Source organism: Taurulus bubalis (genome assembly GCF_910589615.1).
Source record: "Taurulus bubalis genome assembly, chromosome: 6".
Lineage (NCBI taxonomy): Eukaryota > Metazoa > Chordata > Actinopteri > Perciformes > Cottidae > Taurulus > Taurulus bubalis.
This window is the reverse complement of record NC_136594.1, coordinates 18,403,411-18,417,770: the sequence shown is the minus strand read 5'-3', so window position 1 is coordinate 18,417,770 and position 14,360 is coordinate 18,403,411. Positions and strand designations below refer to the sequence as shown.

The 14,360-nt window shown below is 40.2% G+C and overlaps 1 protein-coding gene across 1 annotated transcript in view; it reads left to right on the top strand.

The window, feature by feature from the left end:
- Positions 1–618: 618 nt before the first annotated feature.
- Positions 619–14,360, top strand: part of pkd1a (polycystic kidney disease 1a) — a gene marked incomplete at its 5' end in the record, with an annotated part of 55,227 nt that continues 41,485 nt past the window's right edge. The window contains one exon of the mRNA XM_079219817.1: positions 619–890. Coding sequence (XP_079075943.1) covers positions 619–890 — 272 coding nt within the window. The remainder of the gene's footprint in view (positions 891–14,360) is intronic.

Sequence of the window (14,360 nt, the reverse complement as noted above, 5' to 3'; positions counted from 1 at the left end):
TGTTTTTTGTCTCACCACTTGTATCAAATTGCTACATATTCCTCAGTAAATATGTGATTATGCAGGGGTCAATAGGGGCCCATAAAGCTATGTTAATCCACCAGCCTGTTAATCCAATACCATGGTAAAAGAGAGACAAGTACAAAAAATATCAAGTAGTATCAGGTAACACTAAATACATATTTTCTCTACTTCTTGTAATTATTTAAATGTAATTTTTAAATGTTGTTCAATACAAGACAGCGGGTAGAATATTAGACTTTTAGAAAGGAGTGAGGACACATGAAGCCGTGTGCAGGGCTGCGCGCTCAGCGGCGGCTCAGAGAACTGCATTGAGGGGAAAGAGGAGGAGAGAGGAAGTTCTCAAAAACTTTTTTTTCCCCTGAAAGGATTCTGGAGAAGCTCCGTTAGATTTTCAGAAGAAGAGGATCCGATCAGCAGAATAGAGGAAAAACGCAGGGGAGATAACGGTGTCTATTCATCCCTTCTTCTCTTTTGGTCTCCTCACATGAACGCCGTGGAAAGGGCACGCGCGTGTTTGCCTTTGTCCAGTGCAGAGTGTTCCTTCCCAGACTGAGAGGACTTACACCATCAGAGGCGATGAGATGTGAGTGAGCTATGCCTTGTGGAAATGGACAGACTTTATCCAAGCGAAAACATGGCGTCTGCGTCCCGAGGTTCAGCTTCTTTTCCAGTCTGCTCGTGGCGCTGTGCTGCCTGGAGGCGTGGGGCTCCGTGCCGCAGGACGGCGGCCGGAGCTGCGGCCCCTGTCCCGTTAACTGCAGCTGCGCGCCGGCGGGGCCCCAGCCGTCCTGCGTCGTCAACTGCTCCAACCTCGGGCTGGAAAGGGCCCCAGCAGCGGCGGACATCCCGCTGGCCACCAACGTGCTGTAAGTCAAGAGCCGCAGCAGTCTGAGCAGGAGGGATGTACAGGGAAGGGGCATTCACTCTATATAGAGATGGGAATAGTTTAAAATAACTCGTATAAAGATTAAAACACATACCCTAATGGGGCATGTTTACTTAAGTTAACGTGGCAAGTAAATTATATGCTACTTTTTAATTTTTCCCATATATTTTTGTTATTTTTTTACCAATAAATACATTTTTGTGTGTATCGATCTGCTATTTGCCATGTGGTGACCAATATGGGGCTCTTAGCCTGACCATGTTTTTATTTCTCTCTTTTTTGCATCCTACACAATTGAGAGAACGATAGTTTTCTAAGTTTTTTTTTGTGCTCCGGTTTTTGTTGTTGTCATGCCTGAAACCAAAACAAACTGGTTGATCAGTTAATTGGTCAATTGACAGAAAATATACCAGCAGGTATTTTGATTATTTATTAACTAAACTAAACCAAACAATTGGCTGTTTTTTCTTAAATGTGTGTATTCACTGCTTTTCTGCATTTTGTATCTTTCTAAATTGCTAATCTTTGTGTTTTGGAATGCATTATATTATATCATATATTACACTTGATTAATTGATTAAAATAGAAAATAATTGGCAGATTAGATAATAATGAAAATAATAATTTGTTGCAGCCAGAGGCATGCATATGACAGATGTGGAGGTTGGATTAATATGGCCTGGAAAAATTTGCACCGAACCTGCGCAATGGTGTACGTTGTTAAGAAACAAAAGACAGAAACATATATAAATTATATTCCTAGAAAAACATGCAACATTTGGATACACAGAACGTTTATAATAATAAAAACGAGTAGGACTTTCTACTTCAAGGTTACTTTTGCGTGTGGCGCAGGCTTCTTTGAAGGCCAGACTGCGAGTTGTACTGTGTGTGTGTGTGTGTGTGTGTGTGTGTGTGTGTGTGTGTGTGTGTGTGTGTGTGTGTGTGTGTGTGTGTGTGTGTTTAGTTTGGTAGCGTTTGTTGAGTTGATGACCAGAGAAGTGAAGCTGGTGTTCGTGGTGCAGATCATTCTTCAGCCTCTGGAGCTGCTGCAGCGAGAACATTCTGTTCTGCACCGACGGAAGACATATGTTATCAATTATTTATTTCCCCTCACTCTACCTTCTTCTATTTACGTTAGATATTTACCCTAAACTAGGGCTGAAAGTCAATGCATATTCTTTTGGAACTTGCTTATTTTAAAAGACTTGACTGCATACGCATATAACTATCGTTTAAATTGGGTTTTGTAAGCAGATCAAATTGTGTGTTTCAGCAGAAATTCTTTACAACTAAAGGCAGCGTCCATATTTGTTATTATTTTGAATGTATTTAAATCTCATCTCAACAAGCTTCCTTAAATAGCACTTGACATTTAGTGATCATATTTACATAAAAGAGGAAGAGGGCTCTGTTAGGTGCCACGTTAATTAGAGGCAGACTGCAGCAGGATCTGTCTCTAATCACGTCAGACTCTGTTGGAGTGCTAATTGGATCCGTCTAGAAAAACTTCCTCGGCCCAACTGTACCAGCAGAAGCCATGTGTGGAGGTGACTCACTGTGAACATTACTGTCCTCGCTAATTTGGCCTCTTGTCTGCTGCTCCCACCCTATAAGCAGAAGCATGGAACTAAAGTCAGATATTTAAATTCATGCCATGAAATGTCATGGCTGACCGTGGCAGCAAGAGACATCCAGCCGAGATCCAGTGGAGAACTTCCCTATATTCATATTATAATGCTGCAGGCAATGCTTGGCCTTTTTTACCCACCACTCAATATTTAAAGAGTACAAAATATAATTTACTGTCAGGGACTTGTCGGGGTAAGGGCCAGACTGTCTGAAGATGTAATGTATTAGATATACACCTCCCTAAATTACCTTTCTTACGTCTATTGAGTAGTTTTCCCTCTCATCAAGGCTATTATGAATCTCTGGAAGGTGCTTTTAAAGCATGTCTTCCAGTAAAAAGTGTCACACTGTTTTAGGTACGGCTATAGGGATAAAGATACGGCCTAGAACTTGAAAACAAAAGGTAATTCAAGCCATTATTCTTTAGCTTTCATTTCCACAAATATCAATAGTGGGTGACATAATTGGATTTCTCTCTTTGTGGTTTCAGTCCAGTTTGTCATTGGCACTGCTTGAGACTTTGTAGGAGTAAACAAACTGTGGATCTGCATTTGTTTTTTTTTGTCAAATGTTCTTTACACATCAACTGATGCTGTAAATTAGTAATAGGCTAACAGCGGGTGGTTGAGAGTGTGTGTTTTATGAAGATAGTGTGTGTCTATTCACAAGTGTGTATGTCACAACATGGGTGTGCAAGCCATGACCAGCCAGTTGACATTTGACATTTGACTCACTCAGATGGATTGGGATTAAGACTGCTGTGTCAGCCTAAAGTTTACACTGTGTGCCACTGCGACTCTTTCACTCCACACGGACTCGGCTACTCCTCCTTCCATTCACAATGTCAGTCTCTATATCACATGATTTAAGGGGTGGGAGATGAAGCACTGTACATTATTGAATCTGTTGATTTTAATTTAATTTTTAATTTATGAAACTTTTTTCAAATTGTGGAAATCACATCACAATTTCTCTACCCCATGAGTGAAGCAAAAATAATGGGTTTACTATCACAATAGCCACAAAATACAATCTTTGCTATCATGGAAGCAAAAAAACTATATTCCCTTGACTACCATGTGACACCCAAAATAAATATATGTTTACTATCACGTGAGACAAAAAACTAACTGAATAATTGTATCTGTATTACAGATAGACAGTGTAGCATAGGCATTCAGATCCAGACACACCTCATTAACAACATACTTTACTGTGTATCACGCTTATTTTATTGGAGCTTAATTAACCACCTCAGCCTAGGTGCTCCTTATTTCAAGTGATGCGAGGCGCCTCTAAAAACGCTGCAGGAAACCTTGGAATTGCTTTGCAGGTGCATGTTGAGTGTTATTTTCTGTGGTAAAATTATGAAATTTGGATGTTAATTTTTTCCAACAAAATCAGCACTCCGATGTGACCTCCATGGTTGGTTGTGCGGCAAGAGGGAGAGGAAGAGAGAGAGGCATAATGGATGTATTGTTGAGTTTCCTATGTACACATTTAGACTACTCAGCAGTAGTTATTTAGCCAGAATGTGTGTACTTGGACTCTAAAGTTTTAGATTAGAATATATTATCATATTGTATTGTCTTAATAATCTTGAAAGACAATTTTTTACATTTCGTAATTTTATGGCATTTATTAGAGGCTAAATTGTACTTTGAAGGTATTTTTCCAATCAGAAAAATCCTGGTTCATGATTTTTTTTTATCAAGGATTAGAAATATTGAGATTCCTACTTAAATATGCTGATATGCTTCGTCGGCCTGGTCTTGTTTTCTGTTTAATGTCACGTATTGTTGGTAACCACAAACTACTGTTTATTACACAGTTTTCCTTTCTGTTAAAAGCAACAGAATTCCATCTGATGAATGGAACGGTTAGACGGTAATAAAAAAGTAAAGCAAGAACAATTCACCCAATTTACAAAAAAGGGACCCGAAGGGAAGTGGAAGCTATGCTGTCTCTTCTTCTCTCCTATGTGCCCCTTCCTGCCTCAAATTAAAATATTTTAGACACATCACCGGTATAAAAAAAAGAAGAAGAGAAAAAAAGAATCATAGTGTTAGGGAAGCATTTTAACACAGAGTGCATTTGGAGAAAAGCATTCCCATTACACATCAGTCCATCAGTTCCAACCCACACACATAACACACATCTCTCAACACTTCATACACACAGTTTATGCAATTCTGAAGTTACTTCTGGGACATGCTTGTGGTTTGCGCTCCAAAGTTTCTGCAGCCTTTGTTTAGTATGCAGATTGCTGGGACACAACTGATTGTGAGTCTGTGTCCATCCTAGTACAGAAGACAAAGAAAGTGAATGAGAGATTTATTCAACGTCCATGAAAGTACACAGCTTGGAACACGTATTCAGTTCACAGTGGAAGTCATGAGCTCGGTGGAACAGGTACATTTCTTTGGCGACACGCAATTTAATGTATTGCTTCGTATTTCAAACTTTCATTGCTGTCATTTTCCTTTTAAAGGCTTGATCTCCTTTGTCATTGGTTATAACAACAATAAAGTGTTTGTAAATCACTTATGATAGTCATTTGGCCGTTCACACATACGGTACCTTCCACATTAAGGTCAGTGAAGTCAGTCCAAATATAAAAGAACACAGAGGCCATGTCAGAGTTGAAGTGCATCCTTTTTAATATTACAGTACAAGCAGACTAGACAAGACTTTTCATCAAACAAATAGACGCCCACAGGTGCTTTGCACTTGTTGGGAAACAAAAACAAGAATGCGCTTATTTATTTTATGTTGAATTGCGTACAAACACAAAAGGTGTGCGACATGTGTCAGGCTGATACATGTGTGTTGTCAGACTTGAGTCTGTCGTCATCAGACTTTCCTTCTCCACAGCGCTGTGTCCGCAAGTAACAAAGCAAAGTAACTATTTAGTTTCCAAACTAACTTTCTACATGTTGGTGAGGACTTGTATCCGTCTTGGGATGCTTTTGAGACAACGTCTTTTTACACGGAGCAGATTTGGCTTTGCACTTTGTGCTGGATTTCACAGCTGTCAGACGGACAGGACTCACTTTTTTGTGCCTTTCCTACCTCTGTTCCTCTCCTCCAGAGGTGATTATCATCCCTACAACCACCCATACACACACACACACACACACACACACACACACACACACACACACACACACACACACACACACACACACAAGCTTTAATGAAGTGGGAAAGGAAAGATTGAATCTACCGGCCATATGTAAGGGGGAATTTGTTGTGTTTCCATGGCGATAAGTCATGACATCACTCTCAGAAGCACAGACATTCCTAAGGGAAGGAACAGGGAGAGAAGAAGAAGACGAGACAGCTCCCATGCTCTCCTCCTATGTGTGTGTGTGTGTGTGTGTGTGTGTGTGTGTGTGTGTGTGTGTGTGTGTGTGTGTGTGTGTGTGTGTGTGTGTGTAGGTGTGTCCATGCACTTAGTAATTTTTAACTGCTGGTAACAGAAATGTCTTGGTTAATTATTAACTCATCTAAGTGGAGGTGGTGGTTACACAGCAGACTGCAGAAGGAACTCACTTTCTCAGGAAGGCCTGTGTTTGTGTGTGTGTGTGTGTGTGTGTGTGTGTGTGTGTGTGTGTGTGTGTGTGTGTGTGTGTGTGTGTGTGTGTGTGTTGGTTTCTCTCTTCTCTCTTTCTATCTTCTAGCCCACACTTTCTAACACCAACACAACTGACGACTGCCACAAAATACACTGCTCTGTCATAGACTTTCTTATGCACATGTGGGCAACATTCACATCATTTGCTGCATCTCTTCCTGCCGAAGCTTTGCCAGATGTGTTGTGTTGTCACAGACAGAAACGGATATACAGACTGGGAACTAACTAAGGGTGACAGGATACAATTTGAGAGATAGTTTCAAGCAAGGTTTGACAGTGAGAAATTGATGCTGTTAAATAAAAAAAAGTACATGAAATGCTCAGCCACGTAAATAACATTGTTCATGCACTGCAGTGTGCAGAGAGGGTTTGAGAGAAACAACTGAGCTAAAACTCTTCTTTAAAGTGATCAAAGCATGCAGTTTAGACTTGATCATTGTCAGAAAACAGCAGCCGTGTCTTTAAGCTAGACTTCATTCTGATTCAGTGGAATCAGATAGTGACAGTAAACATATCCATAACCACTGTCGCTCAGTGGTTAGCATGCCCGTCTTTCAATCCGAGGGTTGGAGGTCGAGCCCCGGCCCTGCTAGTCCATGTCGTTGTGTCCTTGAGCAAGACCCTAATTGCTAATTGCTCCCCGTTGCTGTGTCTGCGGTGTATAGAGCTAAAATGTAAGTTGCTTTGGATAAAAGCTTCAGCTAAATGAAATGTAATGCAGCATAATCCACCACTCTGATAGTCAGCATAATACTCAGCATGTTCCAAACAGCCATACTGTGATAAAATATATGACAAAATACATAAAGAAGAGCTTCATAGCTTTGATGATTTAGCTGCACTTTGCTGGAAAAATATGTTGTTGTGCTGCAGAAGTGGTTTGAAAAGTTTCTATGGATGTGTTCGGAGTTATTTCTCCAGGAATCCATTGGACCTGATCTATTTCAAGCTGACGACAGCCACCTTTACAGCTTCTGTTTACACCAAGAGATTGAGTGTTGGACACTGAAAAGATGGAGTATCACTTCAAGAAAAAAGTGGCACTCATGGTGCATAGACAAATGGCCTACATGTAGAATATAGACATACAACTCAAATATAGTATAATTAAGTATGTAGCTGTGCGCAATACAGCCAATTTGTGTCTTCTTGGCTTTCTGGTGATGAAGTTGTCCAATATGTTAGAGATTAATTTAGTCTACTGACAAGTAAGTCCGAGTAGCAGATTCTCCTGAGAAATGTATGATTGCTTACAGTCACAAAGACTGTCTTACTTCTTTTTTTTTTAAAGAAGCTCACCCGTATTACTGTGTCACATCTAATCTCTGCAATGCATTTTAATGTGAAGAACAAAAAATTAGATCTTGATTATTTAAACTCAAGCTTTTTCTTTTACTTGTTGCAATGCCTTGTCATGTTTTTCATGCAGTCAATATGAAATGTTACCCTTTGGACTGGGTTGTGGTCAGAGTGAAACACACCAGGGCAGAAGTTCACACGAAGGGGAAACATTAGTATTTGGCTCCAGCTCGACAAAACAACTTGACAGACCTGTTGTCTCCCGGTTGTTACTTCCCACGTAAAGAAGATTAGAGTGATCATTGGATTTTGTTCCTTGAATTTAGGTATAAACAGCCATTGCAAGAGAAAGAGCGTGTGTGTGTGTGTGTGTGTGTGTGTGTGTGTGTGTGTGTATTGCAGTAAACTACTCCCTTTATAGTCTGCAAAGACATACAGATATCTAAATGACAAACAGGGTATTTGAGGCTGAAAGTTACAAAAAGATTGTTTATTAGATTGCTTCTAAATGAGGCCAGAATGAGATGCTGCAAGTGGGTTTCATTTTCATTCAAAGTCATACCATAATTCAAATGTGTAACAAAAAGCTAATTTAGCATTTTCAAGTGAAGGAAGGTTGTTTGCTAAGCAGGAAATGTCTCATGTCATTTCCAGACTTACAGTAACTTTTTCACAGCTGAGAAAAATGCAACTGAACAATGATCACAACGAAATAATGAAAATCCATCCTCCAATTTGTTCACAGAGGATCCATATTTGTGGACCTGTCTGGGTGAGTGGAAAGTAAAAAAATGTAATCAGAAAGTCCGGAGAGCACGACGAAGCATCAATATAGGGAGCAAAAGATGAAGTGGCTATGACCTATAGCTCATGGAGTGAAGTGGAGGGCTGAGCCATAGGAGTCTTTTCACTGGCTTATTTCTGCAGCCGATCTCTGGGCTGTCTTGATGGTGTCGGATGCTTGTTTCACTGCGGACATACTACATTATCGTGCTCTCTGCTCTTTCTGTTTCACTTGTTGCATCGGTAATTTTGGAGCTTTGCCCTTTTACAAATATGAAATAAATTGCACAGTCCTGTGTACACAGCCTGATTGCTTGGGGCCAAATGCATACAAAAGCCTGTGTAGATCTAAGGCTTTAAATGTGCACATACATTTTTTGTCAGTTTACACAGCAGTGCTTTCATGATTTTGTTTAAAAAAAATTAAACATTGTTTATCTGTGCCCATGACATGTGCAACAGCCTGATTTTTACCAGTTGATCTGCTGTTTGCATGTAATCACACCCGCTCCTCCAATCTTTAAACCCGTCAATAAAATAATAAGAAAGGCCATCACCATGTCTGTGTGGCATTGGTGAGGTCATCAAAAGAGTTGTTGTTCACTATATTTACCCTCTGTATTTTATTTCCAAAGCATCTAAATTCTGAGTACATTTATGCATAGATTCTATATTGCGATGCCGTCAACCTCACAGAGCTGCTCTCGCGGCTGCAAACTGCAATCTCAACAAACCTCCTGTCATTAAAATAAACCCTTTCGGACAGAAAGCCCTCAAGGCAAACTTCTCCCATGTGCGTGTAGACTCTTGTTCTTGCTTTGTGACATGTACTTCCTGTTCTTGTTGAGTTTGAATGCTCTGTATGCATCCATTTCACCAGAGCGCTAAACAAATATAGAATAAAAAGTGTGGCACTACAAGAGGCGTGTGGACAAATGCATTGTTTAAAACACTATAAATGTATTACAATCATGTTATCTTCTCACTACTGCTTGAAAATATAAGCTGAGCATATGTTGATGGAAACACTGAAACGCAACGATCAATATTTTACTTTGCTTTCTTTGCTCATGAATTGCACAGCATTTGGGTGTAATATCTCCACTACTACAAAACAAATGCAAAGTGCTTCACATTTAAAGCTTTACCTTTGGGGGCACCATCCTGTCATAAATTAAAATACATAGAAAAACACATTTCTATTGATGTGCAGTAGTGAGCAGGTTATTAATGTTGTCACTTAACATTAAAGAAATGATGATTGCGTTAAACCATTAACGTTTAACTTGCACGTCATGGTCCTGCCAAAGTTCAAATGTAAATTGAAGGGGCCAGATGTATAAACAAGGCAAACACACAAAAAACAAGCATATGCCATAACTCAGACTTAGAAACAGCATGTAGTGTGAGAATGAATGCCGCTCATACAACACACAGACAGGTGAATATTTAGAGTGAAGTGGAGGCTGACAAAAGGAAGCTGATATCCATCATTATTCTTTCACGCTTTCAGCTAGTTTCAGTAAATGTGTATGATTTATAAGTCCACACAGCTATTCACAAAATGCCAAATAAAGACACATTTATAAACTGAACTTTAAATTATAACTTTTGTGTGCTAAATTTTTTTAAATCCCATTTATCTTTGTCTGCTTTTGGTGTTTTGCGTGTCACATCATTTTATTTCTGTGTTTATGTTCTATTCATTTGTTGTTTTCTTGATTGTGACGTCTGTCTCAATATGTAGGTTGAGATTTTGATATTGATGCATTTATTTTAACAATTTTGACATGATAGATTGTGTCAATATGTGGAAGATGGGTCTACAATGTCGTAAATAAAGCAAGACAAGTGGAAGTAGAGTCTTCTAGAGTTTTTCCGTTTGCAAAATAAAAAAAAGTCAAACTGGACTTTTGATTTTGCAGTTAATGTCAATAAAAATATAGTTACCAATTTCAAAATTATGCTTAATTGAATTAATAAAAAATGAATTCCCTTTTCGTAGTCACACTCCAGAAACACTGCAAACCTGAGAGACATTTTTTTTATTTCAGCCCACAGTTTATGACTTTACGATATATCGGACTCACACAGTTTCGTTTACCCCAAAAAGAGTGAGCAATGAGCGGAAGACAGTGTTACGGGAGTTCTGTTTTTCTTGCAGCATATAAGTGTTTGTGTGTATTTGTGTGTATGTCTGTACGTTGATCTTTGAGTGAGTGTGTTAAACCGCTGCACTTGCCAGCTGGACATCAGACGACCCAGCAGCAGCGGCAGCTGGAAAAATGGACAGAATGTTCTACAGAGGAGAGGAGAGGTGTTTGTGACTGAGACAGACCAGGAAGCAAAATGTTTGGCCTTTTGGCCTAAACCTCTGCACTCAACACCCCTGTCTCCCTAACTCCTGCCCCATTCCCCTAATGTAATGCTCCCTCTCTTCCTTCAGTAGGGAAAGTACCCCGACACACACACACGCACTTATGGACCAGGCAAGAAGGGCTGGCTGTCAGCTCTCGCATGAAGCAGTTTGAAGGAGACTGGCCGAGCTGGGACAGGCTCCCCTGGGACAGGCAGCCCACAGTGGGGCGATTGTTCTCCAGACCTGGCCTCTGTCGCTCACTGCTGGTTCCCCGTCACTTTATCATCTGCTTTCCCTTCACATCTGCCTTTTTCTCCTCTAACTCGATCATCCTTAAACCCTCCTTTGCTTTTGTCCCGTTGCCCCTCTTTTCAGACTCATGTAGGTCTGTCCAGCCGTCGAACATAAACAAAGCAGCAAAGGGAAAAAAGGGGAAAGAAATTGGGAGAGGGACTGGGAGAAACGGAGGAATCGGGCAGGGAGGCTGAGGGGGATGAAAGTGACCGCAGAGCAGTCTGTGTTTAGTGGGTTAGTGGAGTGCTGGCCTTCACTTACGGGGACTTGGACCACTTCGCCACCGCGAAACAGCAGATACCAAGCTGTCCAACAATCAGACCTACATCACAGTTTTCCTCACAAAACTTATTTTCTTGTGCCTGCGGAAGAAGTCAAGCCGATATAAATCTACTCCTGTGGTTCACTTCGTCTATTTAGTTTCTTCCATCGCTCATTCTCTTCAGATTTATTTTTTCCTTTCCAGAGCCCGTACCCACTCCTCCTCTGTCATTCCCTCTGCCCAAGCACAGAGTAGTCAATGAGGACTGTGTGTGTGTGTGTGTGTGTGTGTGTGTGTGTGTGTGTGTGTGTGTGTGTGTGTGTGTGTGTGTGTGTGTGTGTGTGTGTTCTCATCCTCCAGCTCAGAATAAGTGGCACCAGACAGGCCTTATAAGGAGTGGTTAGATCATTGGCCACACCGTTAGTAAAACAGAACCATATGTCTGCTGTGTGTGTGTGTGTGTGTGTGTGTGTGTGTGTGTGTGTGTGTGTGTGTGTGTGTGTGCGTGTGCGTGCGTGCGCGTGTGTGTGCCTGTGCGTGCGTGTGTGTGTGTGTTAGTAAAACCATGTGTGTCGAGAGGTAGCTGAGAGAACGGGAGCTTGTTGCTAATAGACATGGTGAAGGTCACATTAAATGGTCACGTTAAACACACGCATACACACTTTCTCTCCACTTAATCCCCTCTTGTTCATGAGGCGTTGCCTGTAAGGTCAAAGAGAACGTTTCTGTACACAGTTCGTTCGTATATGGTGTTGATGTTGAGATCATCACAAAAGGTGAGGTGTCAGCCTAATGTGTGACTGGATCAGCTTTTTGAGAGGAGCGTCTCAGTGTTGTCCTGTTTCATCTGCTGATGGGTTTAGCAGAGATCTCTTTCTCTGTCTCTCTCTCTTTCTCTCCCTCTCTCTCTCACTCTTTCTCTCTCTGTCACTCCCTCGCTCTCTCCCTCTCTCTCTCCATCTTTCTTACACAGCTTGTCTGGAATGTACAGATGTTTCCTTTTGGGAATGGGCGTCCTGCTCCGTTCACACACACACACACACACACACACACACACACACACACACACACAATCACACACACATACACACACACACACAGAGAAAGAAAGAGAGAGAGAGAGAAAAGGGTGTATATTCATATACAGTCAAACACATTTTCCTGTTTTAGACTTTGATTTTTTATTATTGCTGTGAAATTAGTGTCAAATGAACACACTTGATCGATCGTGATCGTCTGTCACACACACACACACACACACACACACGCGTGTGTTTTGTCCTCTCACAACCCCTGGCGCCTTGTTTTTTTCTCTCCCCTTTGTTTCATTCTCACGTTCAACTGAGACTTTTCTGTGAAGGCACACTCAGGATCCTGAAGCCACTTAATTTAGCTTGACTCTGTCCTGCTTCCTCCTCTGCTCTCCATGTCTTGGCAACTCACCTCCAATGTTCAACCAATTCAGTTTTCTTATTTCCTGACCCGCTTTTCTGCTGGTGTATCACTGACTCCAGGTGATAGTGATTTAGTTTCTGTGTACTGCACGTTAACGCTGTGTACTCAGTGTACAGCATAGCATGTATGTGTGTCCTACTATAAGCTGGTATTATCTTATTGAAGATAAAATGTATTGCCAATTTACTTTTTTTTTCTTTTTTTTAAAACCTCAAAATTCTCGTTGCAATTGTGAAAAATTGTGTGAGTTGCAATTTAAATTGTCCTGAAATTAAATTTAAATCGGTCTCATCTGCATCTTTATTTCTCACATTTGGCAATTTGAAAGTAGCTGAAGGAAATACAGGACATTTCTGAATTAAAAATTCCTTAGATTATGTTAAGTATCTGCTGATTCTCGCTGTTCTGCTCATCTTTCGCCTCCCCTTCCTTCTTCTTGTCTCTGCTAAAGATGAAAAAGTGTGCAAGAAGGGATCGATTATTCCTTCAGTGTGTAAAAACAGAACTGAAGAGGATTGAAAAAAGACAAAACTGCCACCATCTTGACATTTTTTGCAGTAGACGCAAAAATAATCCCTCAACAGACCAAACTTGAGCCCATAACTGTCTTCAGAAACGAGCACTAATAATGATAAATTGTATTAAATTAGGTTTTTAAGTTTTCTCAAATGAAACATCTCCAGATTGGTTTATTTATTCATATTGTAAACATACAATCTCAGTTTAGTATTTTGCACCTATGGACCCCCATATAAGGTGCGTCCAATCAATATATAGCTTTGTCATACAATTCTAAAGGCCTATTATGATTGTCACCTGTAATAATAATAATGCTGCCTGGAGAACTTTTCAAGCCACTGGAAGTTTTTCAGGCAATTTTATTTCACATTTCCTTGCAAATGTTACACTTTTTCTTTTCTAGATATTGTATATTTATGTATTTTTTGTATTTACAAATATGTTTATATTTATACAAACTGGAGGCATGGGGTTTGAAATAAGTTTTCATTTTCAAGGCAGGGAGGGGCCTACACATGTTTGGTATTGGTTGCATTATGGGAAATGTAGGATCATGTGTTTGCCATACTAGTGAAGAACCTCGGCCTCTGCTTCTTTGATTCCTTACATTCTTTTCATAGTGAGTCCCCAAACTTTATAAAAGAGTGAACCTTTAATTTAAGTGAGTTTCATCATTTCATTTTGTTGGGGGTCTTGGTAGCTATAAGGTCTAACATGCACACACACACACACACACACACACACACACACACACACACACACACACACACACACACACAAGCCAATCATTTTGACCCTAGTTTCGATTTGTTGAGTGACCGTTTTGTCTCTCTACTATCACATTAAAGGAAAAAAGAAAAAGAAATTGCTATAAATGCTACTTTATGAGTTTGGGCTAAGTTCACTGACTCATGAATACATTGACTGACTAAACAAAAAAAATCCTCAAACAGAATTTTTTTTCTGGTTCCTAAAAAGTTGAAAGTTGTGATGTGTGATTTATGAATTATTCAGTTGTATTAGGATGAATCATAGCAGAAAATCCTGCATCATTCTTAGTATTGTGTTCTTTTGGCATATAACCTATGATGATCTCCACATCTCCACCCCATATGAGCTAAACATTTATCTCCTTTACTCTCTCCTTTGCTGTCATTACATTTTCCCAGCACTAAACATCCACATTATATGGTAAATTACTTGTAACGTC